General features: G+C 47.1%; 1 protein-coding gene across 2 annotated transcripts; it reads left to right on the top strand.

Moving 5' to 3' along the window:
- Positions 1-1,755: 1,755 nt before the first annotated feature.
- LOC127314448 (zinc finger CCCH domain-containing protein 55) lies at positions 1,756-9,194 on the top strand. 2 transcript variants are annotated; one of them, XM_051344915.2, is made up of 6 exons: positions 1,756-1,928; positions 3,393-3,494; positions 5,217-5,801; positions 6,290-6,792; positions 6,828-8,678; positions 8,761-9,194. In XM_051344915.2, the coding sequence occupies exons 3-6, from the start codon at positions 5,321-5,323 to the stop codon at positions 8,791-8,793; spliced, it is 2,868 nt and encodes a 955-aa protein (XP_051200875.1). In that variant the 5' UTR covers positions 1,756-1,928; positions 3,393-3,494; positions 5,217-5,320; the 3' UTR covers positions 8,794-9,194. The 2 variants fall into 2 exon arrangements, with proteins under 2 accessions (XP_051200875.1, XP_051200874.1); XM_051344914.2 differs by having other exon boundaries at positions 1,758-1,928; positions 5,217-5,823; positions 6,290-8,678.
- Positions 9,195-13,597: the final 4,403 nt, after the last annotated feature.

The following is a 13,597-nucleotide window of genomic DNA, read 5'->3' as shown; positions in this document are numbered from 1 at the left end:
TTTTCCAGAGCCTCCAATGCATAAGAATGGAGACGGTATCAAAATCACGTCGCACACTCTTAGGTGTCTTACTCTGGAATGCATAAGAATGGAGACGGTATCAAAATCATTGTCGCACGTCGTCAACAACCAAGCTTCAGTACTCTGGAATGCCTCGCTAGGAGTGGGAAAATGGCCCTGGATCGGATCCGGTGCCAAACCTACTGCAAGAAGCGACAATGCACAAAAAGATGTGTAGGCGTCTTGGCAAAGAGAAGCATGCCGGATTATGAGGCCAACCCTCTTCTCGCCAGGTTGTCTGCCATCAAGCACAGCTTCTGAACCACCAGCCACATGAAAACTTTGCACTTCATAGGTGCCTTAGACTTCCAAAGTGAATATGTATTTAAAAAGATGTCTAATTAAAATTTCTTCATTTCTCCTTTGAGATTGAGATGGGATGATCTTTTATAAACCCAATGGATGAATAGTGTCATCATAGAAAAAATTATTATATTCCAGTAATGTTCCTTAACTTTTACTTTGAACCAAATAAGTATTCACCCTGTTATAAAAATCCTATACCCTTTGTCTTCTTTGTCCCGCCCAAACCTAGCGACCAACAGAGCTCCCCGTCTAGCGGCCGGCGGCCACGACAAATCCTTCAACGCGGGTATGTGGCCCGGTCCAATTCGGTGGTGGTGGGGAAGGAAGAAGTTGTCAGAGAAAAGAAGACAAAGGCGACTACGCACCCACCTCACTGAGACAGGGACGACATGGTTGTACGCGGCATCCCCGATGGAGGCGAGACCAAGACCTGATTGGAGACGTGGACGACGCTGCTTGCCGTGGGCGGAGGTGAGGCCGAAAACCTTAGGGTTTAGGGTGCGGGTGCAAAGACTTAGGGTTGGTGATGGTGTGGGACCTCCCCGCAGTTGGAGAAGAAGGAGTGGTTAGAGGGGGATGCGGCGGACTGGCAGAGGTGGTGGCTCGAGTAGGCCTGGGCGACAAGGTGGCGCAGCAATGCCGCCGGCCACGCGTGGTGGAAACAAGCGGTTTAGCTAGAGGCGGAAGGCGGCATTGGACCTAGAGAGGTAGGGAGCAAGGTGGGGTGTGTGTGGAATGAAGGAGATTGGAGGCGACCTTGTTGGGAGGAACGTGATGGAGGAAGAGGATGGCACCACTTCCTCCATGCAGGAGTTGACGCTTTCCATAAAGCAAAACACTTAGAATAGGGAATCCCGGCGGCCACACACATGCGGGGCCTGAACGCACGCTCAATAACGTGTGGGTCCATTCCTGAGCCGCCACCTCCGCCTGTCCGTCGCCGCCCAACCAACCATCCTTCTAAGCTCCCCCTTCTCCAATGCCGGCAAGACCCCCACCATCACCCCTAACCCTAAGTCCGGTCAGCCACCCTCACCCCTAAGTCGGGCCAGCCACCCCAATCCTGAGTCCTCAACCCTAAGTACTAGAGCTCTGCTGCTGTCGCCTTGCCCCAGCCTCGTCATCGTCGTCTCTCGCCACACCTAAGGTGTTCAGCCGGAGGTGGAGAATAGAAGGAGGAGACAGGCGATGGCGTCCATGCTGGTGGGCCGGCCCGTCCGAGGTTCCAATCCTATACACCGCAGCAGGCGGTGCATAGGGTTTGCCGCCATCAGCCCACGGGCGAATACCCTACTCCCGTGAGCTAGCAGCGACCGGTTTAGGCCCAACAGGAACAGGCCCATATTACGTCCACTGCCCCACCGCGCCTCACTCGGCGTCCGTCCGTAACGACTAACGACGAATCCTCCGCCCGATTCCTTTCTCCGCCTCTGCGCTCCAAACGTGCTCCCCCTTCCTCCCGTCGGCTGCGAGTTTTAGGGTTTCACCAGCGCGCCGCGCCCGCCCGCCAGCGACGCGCTCCTCCAATCCGGCGCCGACCTCCCGCCTCTGCGCCCCTCATGGTGAGACTCCTGTCCCCTCCTCTCTCTCTCGCCCTCTCCAGAGTCTCCTTTCAATTCCCCTCCCCACGTCCGCACCCACGCGAATGCGGCGGCGCGCCGCCAGAGGACGGTCTATCTGTCTGCCCCACGTTCTGCCCACTCGGGACTGACCCGGTCCCTCAGTTCTTGGTGCGAATTTGCGTCCTACCGATTGATTTACCTTACCTTACCAGCTCTGCTCCGTTAGATCTACTGCAGGGTTTACATCTGCCCCCTTCGTGTTTCTAGTGATTTAGAGGGGCCTGTCACTCTGCTGGACCCCAAAGTTCAAATCTTTGGACTCCGGGTTCCCCAAAGTTCAAATCTTTGGACTTCGGGTTCCCCAAAGTTCAAATCTTTGGACTTCGGGTTCATGTGTGGTAGTATCTCAGCGAGCTGTTAGATGCTGGGCTAGGTCCTTTTTTTTTCTTCCTGTAGGCATAATTTGAATTTATTCCCCATGCCCGCACCCGCAAGAATGTGGCGCGGCGGATGACGGTTGGCCGGTCCTAGGTTGTGCCGCTCGGGAGTGACCGGACACCCCCTTCTCGGTGCGAATCGGTGCCGATTGGTTTCAGTTCTGCACCGTGAGATCTGGGGCGGAGTTTACGTGTTTCGACCTTTGTAGCTGATTCTCGCAGTCGCCATGACGGTTTCATGTGTTGTGGTAGCTCAGAGAGTTGATAGATGGTGGGCTAAGTCCTCTCTTGTTTCTTTGTAGGCATATCTTGAATCACTTTTGATTAATTTTAATTTATTACCCATGCCCGCACCCACAAGAATGTGGCGCGGCGGACGACGGTTGGTCGATCCTAGGTTCTGCCGTCTCGGGAGTGACTGGACGCCCCGCTGCGAATCGGTGCCCGATTGGTTTCAGTTCTGCACCATGAGATCTAGTGCAGAGTTTACGTGTGTCGACCTTTGTAGCTGGGTCTCGCAGACGCCAGGACGGTTTTCGGTTTCATGTGTTGTAGTAGCTCAGAGAGCTGTTGGATGGTGGGCCAAGTCCTCTCTTGTTTCTTTGTAGGCGTAACTTGAATCACTTTTGGTTAATTTTGTTAGACTAGGTGTGATACTGCGTGTGGATGGGTATTGCTGAATTTGTTCAGTTTATTGTGTTGATACCATAATTTGTGTTATATAGCCTTTTAGGACTTGTGCCTTTGAATGCATGGGTGAGTTAAAAAGTTGTTGGTCTGGTGTAACGGATAGCTCACTGTGTACAAGGGCCTATAAAGGGTGTTCTTTTTACTGTTTACACAATGTTTTCGGTGGAATTGAAGTATAAGTGCCTACATTTTGCCTATGATTAGTTTTGTCTATGCCCCACATCTTCAGCTAGTTAGTTTTTCCGTTTTGCTTGTGCTCATGTTGAATTGTTGATCAGTTTCTATTCACTCTAGGAGTTGTTTCAGGTTTTAACAAAAAAAATCTTTTCTTTGTCAGATGGAAATTAAGTTGAGCATAGTTCCATGGTTTCTGTTTGGACATTAGAAGCTGTGGTGCCATTCTCTGTCATCTCAGGACAACTTTGGAGCACAGTTTCAGGTATGTAAATTTGTGCCACATACTCACATCTCATTGTACTCTTTCTCAACGAGCACACATAGATCTCTTTTTTATTTTTTGTATACCGGCATGATTCTCTGTGGGCCACCATATAAGGAGCTTTGTAGCCCATCCTGAATAATATGGGTTTTCTGGAGATATAAAAATGGCAAACAAATGCAAGCAGCCAACTTATTTTTGTTTGTGTGGTTTTTCTTTTGGGTCTTTCTTTCTCCTTCCTTTGTGATGATCAATGGGTGTTGGCAGTACATAGCTGCCATGTTTTAGTCATCTGTGGTATGCAAAGACCACTTTCTTATTATTTTTTGTGGATATGCAGTTAATGTTGAAAATGTTGTGAAACTGTTAAATCATGCAACCAAAGGTTTCTTATATGCGTTTGTAGATTGTCCCCACTAGGTACGTGTAGACTAGCTATCTTACTGACCAGAAAACCTACTTACTTGATTGGCTTTTGGACGAACCAGCGAAGGTGGCCATTCGGTACTGGGGTTATTTAAACAACTTAGGCTTATGGTTCTAATATGCCTAGAAATCAGTGGAAGAAAATTGCAGTAGGGAAAAACCATAAAGGAATTCATGGGAGCTGATAGTTATCTTTCTCATATGCAGGATTATGTTAATGCAACTTTTGGAGTTTCTGCCCTTTTGGTTTAGTCATCAAGGCCCTAGCTAGCAATTATGTAAAGAAACAAACGAATTGTTAATTGCCACCAAGTTGGCGAAATCACTGGAACGCAGCAATTCAGGGGAGAGTAAAGTCAGTGCCCAAGGTCTCTGCAGCCAGAGACAGTAACAATTAAACCTTAAGTATCCACCAAGTTTGGCAAAGCTGCTGGAACAAAGTAATTGAAAGAGAAACTTCGACACAAGTTGTTGATGCCCAAGATTTCTGCGGTTGCTACGCGAAACATTCTTGATAGGCAGCCCTAAGTTCGTAGATTTAGCTGTCTTGTAAGTGTAGAAATCAAACAGTGGCGAATCCTGTTTACCTGTAAATTCTTGTTGTAATGAGATGATTTTACATGAGGTGGCTGTTTGTCTCTTGGTCTTAATTGCGACTCGTTCAGAGTTATTAAACAATTAAAGATTTCTGCCTCTGTGGGTATCCCTGATGTTTATGTCTGTTCATCTGGCTGTTCTTGCCTCAGCAGTTTATGGGTCAATTCGTCTAAAACAAATCATGGATATTCTTGCATACTTATGTATTTTTGAGGGACACATAGGAAAGGCAGATAGGACCCCCTAAAAATGCCACAATCTTCTCTTTCTGTGTCTAATGAATAATGATTTCCTGTATCAAGTGTGAAATTTTGAAGGCGCATGTGACACATGTTCCACGCTTGAGATTGTTGTAAGAAATTCTCAGAACATATCTATATCGGCCGAATAATAGGAGCTCGTGCCCCTATGAGCGAAAGTACATGCCCCTCTTGAGCACAATATTTTCTGTAACCTGATTTTTAATCCTACATTGTTATGCAACTCTCTGTCAGTCAAGTGCCTTGGCTTTGTCATTTTTTCGTCTTATTCTGCACATAAAAAATTTATGCACATATTATGCGTTTATGCTTTATCTACATTTTAATTCAACCTATCTTCATTTCAGTCACTTCTGGTACCTCTAGCTGTCTCGACATTATATTGTCAGAGTGTTTTTTGGCTGATTATAATTGTATACATATTCTTCAACTATTTCAGAGAAAATCAGAAGAACATTTTTTGATAAGCTGGAAGGGAGGTTCTTATTTGGATAACATCAGCTATTTCAAAGAAAATCAGAAGACTAATAAACAAAGGTTCAAATGAGTGGTGTTGCTAGGAAAGGGAGGTCCAAGTGGGACACGAAAGAAGTTTCTCGTGATGTTGTTGAGATCAGTGAAGATGATTCTCCTCCTAAGAATACAGATGACCGTCGTAAGGATGGAGGTTTGCACCCTAGTGGTGAATCTTCGAACCTAAAACCTGATGCCTTCATGCAACAAGGCAGTTCAGCACACGAGAAGGAACGCACTGATGGGTTTAATAAAGATATCAAGGAAAGGCAATCTAAAGTGTCATCTGAAAGATGGGAGCCTCCTCGAGTGGCTGACGAGGAGCATAATAATAATGACCGGGGTAAGGTAGCTTTGGAAAAGGCAACTGGTAACCAAGGTATTAGCAAATATGCAGATGACAGAAGACGTGGTGATGCATGGGGCACAGCTGTTGGCCGTGGTTATTCTTCTAGGTTGTCGTCTGGTCCAGATGCCTGGAGGCAGCGCACTCGCAGTCCATCTCCAAGAGGTGGTTGGAACAGGTCGCGCAGGTATGGTTGAAGAAGTAACTACTTTCTTCTTTGTTTTTTTTGAGGGATACTTTCTTCTTTGTTATGAAGAGTAATTGGCGCATTACTGCACATGTATTGGTACTTTGGTTATGCGTGCCATGTATGTTGCTTGAAAAGAAACTTTTTGAGCTAATCTGCAGTTGAAATTTAGTTATAACTGTGAAGTACCCAAGATAGAATTTATGGTTATGCTGCAAAATAAAACAAGCTAGGGCTTATTTTTCTTAATTATGCTTTGCTGGTTGATCATCTCTACTTACACAAACACCATATCTTTGTTGCAGTACAATCTAGAAGAAAGAACTGCAAGTGTTATTCTTATTTTACCTGCTGAGAACCTCTCTTGTCCATTTTGATTTGGCAGATGATCTGTCGTTTTTAAGAACTCAGAAATTAAACTAAAAGATAATAACCTTTTCTCTGCCGCATTTGTTTCTTTTAACAGGAACAGAAGTGGCTCCAGAAGCAGGAGCAGAGAGCGAGGTAGAGGCAGAAGCAGAAGTCGAAGTCCTTATTTTGACCGTGGACCTGATTGTAGGGTTGAGAGAGGCAGAATACCTGGAGGGCCTCCTTTGCTCTGCAGAGATTTTACAGCTGGTAGATGCAGAAGAGGCTTGCAATGCAGGTTTCCTCATGAAGATGGCGGGCGCAGGCAGTTCGATGAGCATTATCCTGCAGACTCAAGGGAAAGGTATGGTAATCAGAACAAGGATTTCATGGATCCACGAGAACCAAATGACTTTCCACGGAGCAGGCAACCCCGAGGTCATTATGAGGATGGTACTTGGGAAAGATCTGAACCCCGAAGAGATTACAGGTCCGCTGAGCAATGCCATGAGTTTGTCAAAGGAAGGTGCAGCAGAGGTGCAAGTTGCCGATATGTTCATGATGATTCCACTTCTCATGTTGGATGGAGAGATGAGGCTAGGGAAATTGCTCATGGTAGAGGTGGTCCTGATTCATCCTATGGGAGTAGGACTGAGCACCGTAGAGAAAATAGAAGGCCCTGTAAATTTTTTGCTGAAGGCCGCTGCCGTCGTGGTGAAATTTGTCCATATCTCCATGAGGAAGCTCCCCAGAGTCAAATGGGACCGAGCGCATCTGATGAGCCTCCAAAGTATGGTGATGGGCATACAACAGAAGGGAATTATTCGAATTGGGGTGAACAGAGTAATGCTGCACATGTAGGCTCTCATATTTTACCCAGAGATGACAGGGAAAACCTTGGTTCTCAGGGTACTACTGTCAGAAGTGATACTGGATATGTGTACAAAAACCGGCAATTGGAAGATGCTGGAAGGAGTCAGTACCAGATTAGTCCTCAGGAGGATTTTGGCCCTCAAGGGCAAAACAAACCTGAAATAGCAGCTTTAAAACGGCCACAGTTTTCAGGTTCTATGCAAGCAAGCGCAGATACCCTGAACAATGAGAAGTTATCTGCCATGGATGGTCAGAGTGCATCTGCCAACACTGGCAATTTGAGTGTGCAAACTGGGATTCATGCTGCTAATCTTTTAGGTGGGCAAAACTTGAGCCAAATAGCACAGAACCAAGATGCAGTTCCTCAAATTGCTGGGGCACCAACTCATCCAGTCAACAGCCAGCAGGATGCTGCATCCATATTGCCTTTTAATAACCAACTTCATGAAAGCAACTTTTCGTTACATCCAAACAGGCAAGATCAGTTTGTAGCTTCTCAGGCAACTGCTAATAACTCAGGTCCTGGCATGCATAATCAGCCAGTACCTCCTTATATGGGACAGAACCTACACGGCTACTCTCAAACTTCACAGGCATTGCCAGATCTCTCTATGTTTAATGGACATAATTTCAGTGCCTCTGGTCAAGTTTCACAAAATAGTCTAATGCCTTTGCATGCTGGGCAGAGCCAAGCAAACATTGACATGTCCAAGCCTAGCCAAGACAGTGGTACTCAAAGTCTGCAAAGCACACATAATTTTCGTCCTGGTGCTCCAAATATGCAGATTCAGAATCAAACCTTGCAGGGGTTATCTGGAGTGCCTAGTCATGATAATGGTACTCAAAGCATGCAGAACACACATAATTTCCAGCCTGTTGCTCCCTATATGCAAAGTCAGAGTCACACCTTGCAAGGGTTATCAGTATTGCCAAGCTCCAGCTCAGCTGATATGCCTGGAGCTCCCCTTCCTCGTAATGCGGCAACAAGTGAGGAAGACTTACGTCGTGCAGTAATAACATCTTTGGCACAATCCCTCATAATGCAGCCTGGTACCAATGGACTACAACTACCCCAGCCTAATCTGAATCCGAACTTGATGATTGGTTCGTCTGGTGCAGCCGTGGATGCTCAACCCAATCCGTGGCCTTGGGCGCAGCAACAGGCAGGAATGGTCCAGCTCACACACTCTATTCCATCTGAACAGCAAGTTCCCCAGACACTTCAGGCACCAATGGCAGCTGGTATTAGCAATGGCAATCCAGTGCTCTTACCCCAAACGGTTGTACCGACTGGTCATGCTGCTACGACAGTAGCTAATGAAACCGCCGTGCCTTCAGAAAATAAGAAAGGAGAGCCCAAAGATACTGATGGTGAGGCTCCTGAAGACGGTGACAGTAAGAAGAACAAGGAGTCCAAGGCACTGAAGATGTTTAAACTTGCACTTGCAGACTTTGTCAAGGAAGCACTTAAACCTACATGGAAAGAGGGCAATTTAACCAGAGAGGTTCACAAAACTATTGTGAAAAAGGTTGTGGACAAAGTTACAAGCACGGTTGAAAACACCCCTCAAAGTAAAGAGAAGATTGACGTCTACATGTCCTACTCGAAAGAAAAATTAAGCAAACTTGTACAGGTCACCTCAGCTTCCTCATCCCCGCTGAACAACAACACTTTTACCTCACTTATGTTCCCTAACCGGTTTGTCTCTCATGCAGGCATATGTTGGCAAGTATGTCAAGACGTCATAAGCGTTTTCGCAAGATGGCGCCACAGACATCTGTACCGCGTCTTGTGTCAGTGATTGGAGGCACCATATATACTCCTCACAGTTTAGGATCCTGTAATTTAGGTCCGGCCTTGGTTAGATTAAGAACAGGGTTCTTTTTAGTTCGGCTTCAGGTGCTTTGGCAACGGCACCAAATGTTGCTAGTGTATCTTTTGTAGAAATGCTCATCAGAAACATGAGCTTTCTGTAGCAGTAGACACTGTGCAAGCTGTGGGGTCATCTCTATGAACAGAAGCCGCCTTGCATTCATGTAAAACTTGACATAGCATACTGCAGCCATGTAATAGATTCCTGCAAACATGTAGAACTTGACTTAGCATAACTGTCAATTCGGTCTACTTGCCCTCGGATTGTTTCTTTTAACGTTTTGTTTGGGATGGAGTTGACATGTTTCTTCTGGCTGCTCATATGACTGGCATGTTGAGAAAGTAATACGTCTGGTGAATGGTGATTCTAATTTTGAAATTACAGGGGATTTATTAGCGAGCTCTTCTTATTTTGAAAGAGCGAAATGCATCCATGTGGTAAGTGTAATAATATTTTAACTTTTGGTGTTGGATGGAAATCAAGCTAAACAAAATACGTTAACTCAGCTAATACTACTCTAGCTGCATCTTTTCTCCCATCATCACTACACCAAGAGGCTTTGGGGTATGATCAAATGGTGGCTTGGCATCGAGTCAGTTGACACCACCAATTGATCGACGGACCTATCCATTGATACTTGGTGATCAAATATGTCGAGCAAAAATACGCCCAACCGCAAGACCATGGCAACCCTATGCTCATTAGTTGGACTACTTAGAACGAGAGAAATGCATGGTCTTCCGCAACAAATATCCACCAACAATAATCTTTCTAAAGTTGATCAATGATGAGGCAAAGCTTTGTATCGCCGCAGGGCAGAGTAAATCTTTTTGCCAACTTTTTTACTACTTTGTACTTGTGTCAAAACATTTTCCGTACCCCACTTTCATTTTTGCCCCCTTTTGACTCGGCTACAAGGAGATAGATAGCACAGACAGATAATGCCTGGATGATTTGGTACGACCAGCTGCCTGGAAGGTTGTGTCTGGTACTTGCACAGTTTCAGGGTCTGCACATGTGGTTGAAAAGTTGAGAGAGCAGCATGGTTTCAAACGACACAAGATTTTTCCTGGTGCCCTCCAGCGATGCTGCAACTTCGACTCGTCTGCTTAAGCCTAATCTAGCAGCAGGGTAGAAATGTATATATCTGCCACAAGTGGAGAAAATATACCGGAAGCCCCAAACAGAGGCCGAGATGCAGAGAGCTCTTTTTAGACGGAAGGCTCGAAATGAACCCGGTTTTGAATTAACAAAGCCATCAACCGCCTAGAAGTTACACCAAGAGTTACAACACACGCGCCAAGCGCACACCACAAACTACAACAAAAGACAACACAGAAATGTCAAGCCGAAGCGCCATTTTGATCCATGAAGAGGGAGCCTTGTCTGTTGTTGCACCAGAGCGATCACGACTGGGTCCACGCCAACAAACCTCCCCCGCTCCACGACTGCAATCCAAGTGGGAACTCAACGACGGGCCAGCTACCTAGCAGAGCTTGATGAACCAAAGGAGGGGGTCTTTCGGCGACACCTCCAAGAAGGTGAATGGCGCAGGAATGCGTCATCGTCGTCGGCAGCGACCGAGGTCCTGCAAAGTTTTCACCCAGACCCGAGAACCACCACCCCTGGAGCTCGGGCTAGGTCCAGACCAAATACACAACATCTTCCACCCTGAGCTCGGGCTAGGATAAGCACACCGGCAAGAGCTGCGACCAGACGCCGACCTAGCAAAGCCCCCCAAGGCGCTAGGAAGGAAGTCAGCTACCGCAGCAAACCGTGTAAAAGTAGCCAAGCCGATGTTGCGAGAGGGCTGCGACACCAGCGAGTGGTCACAGAGTGTACCACAAAACACTACTAGAGCAGCTTACACGAAGCGAGGCCCGAAAGGGGAGCAGATTGAGGCGGAGGGACAGAATCCATCATTTCGAACAGGAGGGCCATCATCAGGACGCCTTCAACAAGGGAACGACACTCGCAGGTGACGCCGCCACCGGCACAGGCCATAGCCATGCGTGGCTTTCGCCGAGGTCCAAGCCTGGTCAGAAAGTCCAGACGCCGTCACGAGGGCGCAGAGCGGACAAGGCGAAGATCACTACCGCGCCTCCAAGCTAAGTCGCAAATTGAACTAGCCCCAACTAGATTCAACCGCAGGGAAGAACACGATGGCTGGCGTAGACCGGCCAAGCCCAGATCTAGACGTCCACGACGCTAGGTCGGAGGCACCACGGCGGCCACACCATCCCCAGCGTGCGAGCACCTGCACAAACACGCCTAAGCTAGATGGAAGGAAAGAATACCGCAGCCACCGGAGAAGCTGCAGTACCGAGCCAGCCCAGGGACCGCGTCCCAGATAGCTAGCGAGGACATCGCCCCAACGATTCCGAAACGCCGCCCGCAGCGGCGGAGGACTGCCAGAGTCTACGGAAGAAACAGACCGCCGACAGCCACGAAGACGGCCAGGGAAAGGTCCAGGCCCGCATGGCCCAGGGCCAACCCGGATGCAACCGGCGGACGACGGCGGAGGTGGCGCGTCGGGCACGCAGCCGCGCACCCTAGGCCACCCTCAGATCCAGAGGATCCGAATAGGCCCTGCCGGGCCCAGATCTGAGCCCACAAGCCCAGATCGGGCCGAGCCGCCCGCCTAGAGCGACCGCCGGCCAGAGCAACGCCGGGAGACGCCACCACTGCATCCAGGCCTCCTGCCGTCGGGGGAGGCAACGGCAGCGCCGGCCGGAGCCGGCGTCACCGGGCCGCTCCGCCACGAGGAAGGACGCCGCCCCGTCGGGCCCAAAAACTCGCGTGGGAGGAGAAAACTGTGATGACCCAGCGTACCACTGCATGGTGTAGTACACAAGTCGTTGACATAACACAAGTGAAACACCGTTCCACTCATATTACATCTCTCAGAGTGGTACAACAGAAACATATGCGAGTCCAAGGTATGTCTATAGAAGTACACACGAGCTGTTTACATAAGATCAACACAACCTCCTACTTTACAGTGAGGTAAAACTTCAAATAAAGCTCCAGAAGAACGACTCGTAGTCTATCTTATTGCTAACTTAAGTTTAAGAGCTACTTGGCTTGCTATAGAATTCTAGCTATTTAGGTGCTAGGATTAGGGAAAGGTTCCCTTCTATTACTAGTCTAGGTTTCCATAATAGCTGATGCAGAAGTTGACTCCATGGACTTCTTTGATTGGATTCTTCATCTTGTTGCAGTTGACTCCTCTGTCTTCGAGTTCCACGGTAGTTTCTCCTTCAGTGCCTTGATCTAAGAAGGGGGTTCAAACGAGATAGAATGAGTACGAGCGTACTCAGCAAGTTCATATTAGGAAATAGGTGTATCATGCACTAGCTACAGCCATAGACTAGAAAGTCATAGGACAATGCAAGTTTTCATAAACATTTCTTCAAAAGGTTTATTTTATTCTGAAAACTATGCCCGTCAGTTCTCACAGGTTGACTAGAACTTCGTGGAGTTCCTTTCCTGCCGCTTCCCGGAACAGGGAGTGACAGCCACAATTTGATACACTCTGCAGAGGTGCGTTACTTTTCCCACAAGAGATCTCACCCTTTTTGCCATCCGCAGGGACTTGCCCCCGTTCACACTTCCTTTGGTGTGAGGCCAGGTATAAAGATCCAAGCCCACACCGCCTTCTCCGCGACCCTGCAAACCCACCCTTTTGTCCAACCGTACACCTCCAGTAGACTTCCCCCGATAATACGGCTTTACTCATGGTGTACTCCGGACAATCCATCATAGATCGTAGAGCCATCATCACTAATGGATGGGGATTTAAAAGGCTATCCCAACCTACGGCAGTGCCTCCAGCACCCCGCGGCTCTACCAATCCGTTGGCGTGCAGAAGGGAAAAGATACGGCTGGCTTCCCCAGAGCCATTATAGATCTCATGGTCAACGCGGTTTGTACGGCGCTAGAATCACTGGACGGCATTGGTAATTAATCCTAGGGTGATATAACCCATGCAATGGAACCTCCACCATATCAACACATACCATGGTTCCATTGCCCACCACATAGTCATATTCATAATTATAAAATAATACTTTGCTTTTCAATGCATGAGTGATAAGTATAGTACTTTGCATATAGTTTGATACATATAATCAAATGACATGAGCAAGCGATGAACTTGCCTTTCTTGACTGCAAGATTATGCAGGCAAAAGCTTCGATACGTGATAACTCCAAATTCTGAAATACCATCATCGTCCGGTAAGGACAATGTTTAAAGAACTGGCAAAGATGCTATAATGCATAGTATGAGATGCAATCGTCCCGAGCGTAACCTAATCTCGATGATTTAGGATGTATGAGTTGTAAAGATTTCTTTAGGGTTGGTTGCACTTTTAGAATGGTTCTCAAACAAGGTTCTTTTCAGGGTTTGATTATATTAGCATCATAATCAAGTGATATAAGACATCATAACAATCATACACATAAAGAATAGTAGTGGAATAATATGTGAAGAACAGTTATCAATTTTTAGTTCTACAGGACATGGTTGATGATTACTTGTATTATACTTCAAAAGAATAACTTTTGAAGAACATGTTGTTTAAGAAATAAGAAGTATTTCAAAGAAGGATTAGGGTTTCTAAGGGTTGATTGACATTTGTACTTCAAAAGAATAACTTTTGAAGAACAGGTTAAATA

Source organism: Lolium perenne, chromosome 7 (genome assembly GCF_019359855.2).
Source record: "Lolium perenne isolate Kyuss_39 chromosome 7, Kyuss_2.0, whole genome shotgun sequence".
Classification (NCBI taxonomy): Eukaryota; Viridiplantae; Streptophyta; class Magnoliopsida; order Poales; family Poaceae; genus Lolium; species Lolium perenne.
This window is presented reverse-complemented; position numbering and strand designations above follow the sequence as displayed.